We start from the raw sequence: 7,500 nt of genomic DNA on the forward strand, positions 1-7,500 counted from the left end.
TTATTTATTTTAAGTTCTAAAGTTACTTTAAATGGACAATCAGATCCAGCCAATGCAATGTAAGGTCCCTGTATAATCATAATGTCTTAGACTTAGCAATTGGATGATTGATTTTGTTCATGTTATTAAACCAGTCAATCCTTCTCTCCTAAATACTTATACTGTAACTGGTTCTTATCATTATTTTAAGGTTGGGAGAAAAACTCCTATGGTTACCATGGAGATGATGGCCACTCATTTTGTTCATCTGGGAATGGCAAGGCATATGGTCCAACCTTCACAACTGGTGATGTTATAGGATGTGGTGTTAATCTCATCGATAATACATGCTTTTACACCAAGAATGGAGTAAACCTTGGTAATGCAATGGACTAACTATATTTAAAAAATCACTGCATTTACAAGAATGCTGCATTTGAACAACTGTTTTGGATAATTATTTTATGCAATCTCGAACTCTCAAATAACACCTCACTGCCCCACTTATTTTTAACTTCATGGGGAAGTCTTTTGCACCCTAAAAATTAAACCCAACGCTGTCAAAGGGGTAAAACTGAGTGCAATGGTCCCAACATTTTTTAAAACAATGAGGATTGTTTTGGTATAGCTCCTACCAGTCCTTTGAATTGCATGGGTCTATAACTTCTGTTTAGGGCACTCTGATCTTATTTTTAAACTGAATTTATTACCAAAGCTTACAAAACTAAAAGACCTCAAAATGGGACAGGACATTACAAAATAATTAAATGATAATTAAATGAGGGACTCTGCTGGCGCGACGTGGGTGACCCCTCAAAAAGTATTAATGCCCCCTACTTGAAAAAATTAACTGGAACGCTGCAGTACGCTTCAATACCACCCAATTCAGTGCCTTCCTTTTTTGTGTAAACATGTACTACAGGCAACCCAGTGTACGCTGTATGGAGCGTCTAGTTCTGGGTTTAGAGCATAATTGGTTTGACAGGTACATGTTACTAGTTTGCTGAGATGGGGACCTGGCACAAGTCAGCCCATGTTTGTTACATTTCACTTAATCATTCTGTGCGCATGCAACACAAGGTGATCTGTGTTGAGACCAATTTTAAAAACCAATATCTGTGTGAAATGGATGGGCTCTTATTCGTGATAAGAAATCAGAGAACAGTGGCCTAAGAAAACAGCAAAGAACAACAACGGACGGGCTGCTATATTGTCCTTGTAACACTTTGCACCCCGTCGCCAAAAGAAAGAAAATCTCAGCTTCCATGTGCCCACTCCAGGAGAGCAACAATGCCAAAGCATAGATGCCCATTCCCTGAATGTGAGTGCAAATTGACGGATGTCGAAGATGCTCTGACCATCGTGCTAATTAGTTTTGGTCGACTTGTCTTGCACTCACACCACACACCACATCACTCCAGTGGCCACTGCTGCACTGAATCCTTCTACCACAGCCAACGTCGCCCCATGGTATCTGACGCAGGATCAAGTGAGGAATGGTCTTCCTCACTTGTTGTCACACTTGTTGTCATCACCAGGGATGCCGACAAGCTATTTTTGAGTCAAGAGACATGCACAGCTCTAGGAGTGATATCTTCAGACTTCCCCACTTTGAGCAAAGCCTTCCACTCCACGACAGCAATTGGCCCAGAACTGATATGTATAGAACAGCAAACCCAACCAGCCACTGAACGACACACACCTGACAGTGCACTCAGCTCTTAATGTGTGCCCACATCACCAGCCACCACCACCACCAAAACCCACCCAGTTTCCATTCCCAGCAGCTGACAGCACCTACAGAAGTGGCTCCTGAATTTATTACTACTGGGCTTCCTGGATTATGCATTTTTTTCAGCAAATTATGCACTATTTGTGGCGAATTGTGCACCCAAAATCCTGAATTATGCACGAATTATGCAAATTGCGCAATATTTTTAAGCGAAAAAAAATTTGAATGTTTTAATTTATTAACCTTATCAGCATGTGTGCTTTAGCACTTGAAAGAAGTCTTCAATGTCTGTTGTTTCGCTCACTTCGAAGAGGATTCATTCATTCACTTGATGCGTGAAACAGCTGAAAGGTGATTGTCAAGAACTGACTTTCGGTGGTGAGCCACAACAACATTACAAGTTGAACAAAATAGGAGATTGTCATCTGCATGGAACTTCCTGGGATATTGCTTAGCCCGCTCTTGTGGTGTAATACTACATGGCTTTTTCTTTGGTTTTATCCATTTTCAAAGCGAAAACGCGAAAAAGAAATTTGTTTTGCCGCCAAATCAAAGCGGGCGCTTTTTTCCTTTTCCAAGCTGTTATTGGTTTTTTTCTTCCAATCAGGGTGCGTGTTATATAAAAACTAGAGCAAATGCCCCAAATGGCCAGCAGCATAGAACGCCTGGAATGCCTTGTTTAGTTGAACGCTTTTTGCAACAAAGCGGTGGCTATTTGCTGGGAAAATGTACCGTATTTATGGGAAAAAAATTTCCATGCATCTCTCAAGGTATGAAAAAAACATAGCTTATAAAAAGATTTTTCAAAATTTTGCAACATCATGCGCCATTATGCATTTTTTTCGGGATTATGCGAATTATGCGCTCAGAGCTGACTTACAGCGCAGCTCGCGGAGAAAAGCGAACCAAAATATACGCAAAAAACGCGCATACGCAAAACGCGTAAACGCGTCAAAAAAAACGCGGATGCGCGTCAACACATACGCAAAAAGGCTCATTAGTATTTATGAGCTCTCCTTTTGTCTTTCTTTTGTCGCCTTGTCTTTGTTTAGTCTCAGTCGTTTGCGGTGTGGTGAACGTGAAAATAATTTGCGTGTTCTCTGGTCGGTGCGCAAGAAATCTCAACATATGCTTATTCTAATGGCGCAAAGTCCTTCTGCTGGATATTTGTGTTTCAAAGCCCAAAAAAAAAATTCATCAAGTTTCCTTTTGGAGAAATATAAACCTAGCGACAAACTGCACACAAGAACCTTTTTAACATCGAAATTTACATGAAAGCGTTGAGAGCGATATCCTCAAAACAAACTTCTTGCCGGTGCTTCCGTTTAGACGTAAATTAAAAAACACTACTCGTAAGCATAGGGCTCGTCATTAGCAGTTTTGTACAGCCAATCATCATTTAAAGTTGAGTATTTAACTCCTTCTGTCGTTTTGGATGTGAATACTTAAGTAAGGCGTGACGCTCACCGATGGTGAAAAAATACAAACAACTTTCGGGTCCAAGGCCGTTGCGTCTGTCACTCGTTAAACTTAACAACACATCTCTTTAGCAAGGAGCTCATCATCAGCAGTTTTGTACAGAAATTCCTCATTTAAGGCTGAGAATTTTGCAGCTTGAGTTGTTTTGTTGTAAATTCAGCAGTAAAGAATGATTTTTTGCCGTGGATTTTCAGCCCGATAGTGAAATCACACACGTTTTGCCGGTACGTGACAATGCGATTTTAATTCATGTAATATCCACATCTCCAGTCCAGTTGGGTACGATTTTCTGATTTCAACGGGTACAATGCTTTCACTTCAGACACAATTTTTTTCTTCAAAGGCTCAATGATGCGCTGATCACATTTATTTGATTTTTCTCCAAGGAAAATTATTGGGTTAATTTTGGGCACGCGCCGGCGGGAGGCCATCGTGATGTGATTCGGGACATAATTCGCTGATTCAAACAGTGAAATGCTCTCAGTACAAAGAAAAGATGTTTTAAAAACTTTCTATGATATGCCAATCGAATTTATTTGATTTTTCTACAAGGAATTATTGGACTTTGCACGCGTCGGCAAAACATCATGAAATGACTGTAAATACCGCGTCACGGCAAACACTGAAAAAAATCATGTCTTCGGTTTTTCGGGTCATGATTTGCTGATTTAATTTCGCTCGTCTCTCGAGACCTTTGCTGCATGTAAAGGGTATTAAACTTCAAAATAATGCCCTGTGGATGTTTTCATCGTCGGCATTTGCGGATCGAAATTGACAGTAATCAAAGCCACATACCGTGTGCAAATTTTCGACTTGTAGGCAGTCACGCAATTAATTCTTTTGTCTCCGCAAACAATACAGGAAAAGCAAAATTATGGTTATGAATAAAAAAGGCACAAATGCGTATACGATACGCAATTTTAGACGCGTCAAAAAAAACATGTATACGCGTGTCGCGTGCGTTCATTTTGCGTCTGCGTTGTTCGCTTATCTCCGAGCGGCACTGTATGCGATTTCGCATTGGCGCTTAATTCCGGAAGCCCTGTTACTACAGATCCAGCACATTTAACTCAAGTGCATTACCCTTGATGAGGGGATCCCCCTTGAGGCTTATGGTTGACCTGACGCAGAGCCTGTTCCCACTATATAGTCAGGTCTCAGTACCAGGAGACAGATGTGAAGGCTGGCCCCTACTATGTGCTCAAAATAAACTTTTGGGTCTGGTCTTCCACAGGACCAGTAGGGTTAAAATTCGCTGGTGCATCAGCGAAACTACTGGTCACTCGTGAATGCATGCCATTAATTTTTTGTTCGGAAATTCTCTACAAAACTCGCAGCACATCTCATTTTCCTTTCCTTCAAACCTCAGCCATTTGTATTTATCCTTCCATGACTCCTGGAACTTGCTCGTTTTTTTCCGGTTGGAGCAGGTGTTTCAGATGTTGTGTTAATTTTTTTATCATCTGATGATCGCTTTCCTCCAAAGAAAGAGTGACAGTGAGCCTTACACTTGTTTCTGTTTTGACATACTTTTGCTCACGTTTTAAATTAATTAATTTACCAAAGGAAAATAGATACAATCACAATCGGACCTGAAAAGCCACAATATTATATCCCACAGTGCATTTTGTTTCAAGGAGAAACCAGACTTTTATTCGGCAAAAAAATGGGTATCACTTTTTTCCTTTTCGTCTTCGAAACATTTGCCTTTGGCGCCAATTCTTCATTTGTTTCAAGGCTTTTAGCACTTTTTGTTATGATACGAAAAAAATTACATGTATTTCTTTAAGTTAGGGAGTGATAACTTTACTCGTCCAGAGGACTTGTGGAGAAGAAAAACAGTTTGATCACTGGACTATGATGTCTCACTGGGTGTCCTAGAACCAATCCCAGTGGGTGAACTCGTCACCTGTTGCCACCGTATGGTGGTATGTGCCAAGAAGAATGGCAAACCCTGCAGTACTGTGGACTTCCAGGCACTTAACTGTCATGTCATACGCGAGACTCACCACACACAAATTCCCTTTCACCAAGCACGCTCTGTACCAAGATGCACCAAGAAGACAGTCTTTGACTGCTCACCACACACAAATTCCCTTTCACCAAGCACGCTCTGTACCAAGATGCACCAAGAAGACAGTCTTTGACTGCTGAAACTGAATGATATAACAGGGTTCCTCTCTACCCAGATGACGGCCAACTTACCACCTTCATCATCCCTTGGGGGAGGTATTGATACAAAGCTGCATCTCAGGGCTACGTAGCCTCAGGTGATGGCTATTTGAGACTCTGATAAGGTAGTCTCCCATGTCCCCAAGAAAACAAAGTGCACTGATGGTACACTTCTTTCGTCGGACAACCTCACCAAGAGCCTCTATTGAGTGGTGGACTGGCTTGACTTGTGCAGCCACCATGGCGTTGTCCTAAACCCTGACAAGTTTGTCTTTGGAGCTGACATTGTCAACTTTTCAACCTGAACCACTGTAACGGACATGGGATCTGGATTCAGCCTCGTCGACCAGGTATCACATGCCGTTGCTGCCACCAAGCGCATGCTAACATTTCAGCAGCTCCTCACACCACACACACACCATTCTGCTGGGACTGTAAGCTAAATGAACTCTTTGAGAAATCTAAATCCATGATTATCAGTGAAATCAAGGAAGGTGTCTGCATCCAAAATGACCTGCCTGGTCACTGACTGGTCATGAGTGGTATCGCGTACTGGCTTTTTCAAAACCACTGTCAATGTCCATCTGCTGGGCCCTGCTGAGCCCTGCCATACAGGTTGGAAGATAACACTTGTGCACCAGTGGAGGGAGAGGCTCTCGCTGTGGCTGGTGCCCTTGACAAAGCCAGATTCTTTGTGCTTGGTTGTGGGGGCTTTATCATTGTGGTAGACCACAATTGACACAAGGCTGCCGATGCCATTTCGTGCCATCCAGCTAGTCCGTAGACATGATGGTCTTACCTGACGATGTGGTGTGCACCAGGACTTCGACAGTCCCCCTCCCTCTTGACCACTTTGGACACTCCTTCTAGACCAGTTGGCACTCACTATGCAGAGCCTCTATCAGCCTCTCAGCTATCACCATTGACAACCAACCAATAAGAGTCCATCTTGCAACCACAAGTGACAATGGCAATGACCCAGCTGGTATCTATCACTAAAACTGGCTTCCCCAGATTTTTGCCACAAGCTCCCACCTGCCATCCAAGAGTACCATCAGTTCTGGGAACGCCGCTACACGGTCGATGGTGTCATCCTTTACAAGGACTGTATGGTAGTGTACTACTATACTCCACTCAGTACACCAAGGTGTGACCTCAATATAATGACTACATGTGCAGAAACAACAGTATTTTGGCCAGGCATCATGGCAGCCATCGGAGCCTTGCAGGAGAATTGCAACCGCATGGCACCCTGCATCCCAGTGCCCCACCCTATCCACCTGTCTCCCTAGCATACCCCTTTCAGTGTGTGTGTACTGACTTCTTCCACTGCAATGGAATGAACTACCTCGTTGTTGTGGACCGCTATTCCAATTGGCCTACCATTGAAAGGGCACAAGAGGGATCCAAGGGCCTGGGTGACTGCCTCCAGCCCACATTCACAACATTTGGTATCCCTGATGAGTGTGCCACCGATGGCAGCCCTGAGTTAACTGCAGCCACTACACCCCAGCTTTTTATCTGTCGAACTGTGAAAACCGTCAACCATGTTCGCCATTGATGACGATCTGCCTAACATTCCAACACCACCCATGGCTCCTTCACCACCTGAACCTTCCTCTCTGCTAACTCCACCTCTATCCTCTAGGCAGCCATCTGCAGCCCCTCCACTGGTACCAATCCCAGCACAATTGACGGCAGGCTCAGTTGCATTCGGAACACCTAGCCACAGTCCTGGGCACAGCAGCACTCTGTCATCCCCGACCCTGACCATTCAGCTATTGGCTGTTGCTGATCCACCACCTGCGAGTCAAGCAAAGAAACCAATGGCCAGTGGATTACTACAAAAAGGGCTTGCTGGAACTATGAACACTGCCAACTTACACTCTCGATCAGTGATAGCCTAAACACTAAGTAAACCTATTTAAGGAACTCATTGACACTCGTTGGGTTTTGTTTTTTGACTCTATCAGTCTTTACTTCCCCCATCAGCATGTTGCTAGAATAACCACCGCTAAAGACTTGGTGGAGATAGAGAATAATCATTTGACCTTAGGTAAGATAGGGACCTGATACTAGTTTCCTAAGGGTAGGACTTGTACGGTATTAAGAATGTAATGCACTCCATGGGAAACAAC

At 43.3% G+C, this 7,500-nt stretch overlaps 1 protein-coding gene across 1 annotated transcript in view; it reads left to right on the top strand.

Annotated features, from left to right (window-relative positions):
* LOC137974874 (ran-binding protein 9-like) overlaps window positions 1-7,500 on the top strand; it is a 28,427-nt gene that overhangs the window by 5,162 nt on the left and 15,765 nt on the right. The window contains exon 4 of the mRNA XM_068821910.1: window positions 191-358. Within this exon, the coding sequence (XP_068678011.1) occupies window positions 191-358 (168 nt within the window). The remainder of the gene's footprint in view (window positions 1-190; window positions 359-7,500) is intronic.

The sequence above is a fragment of the Montipora foliosa genome, chromosome 1, assembly GCF_036669935.1.
Source record: "Montipora foliosa isolate CH-2021 chromosome 1, ASM3666993v2, whole genome shotgun sequence".
In the NCBI taxonomy this organism is placed as follows: Eukaryota; Metazoa; Cnidaria; class Anthozoa; order Scleractinia; family Acroporidae; genus Montipora; species Montipora foliosa.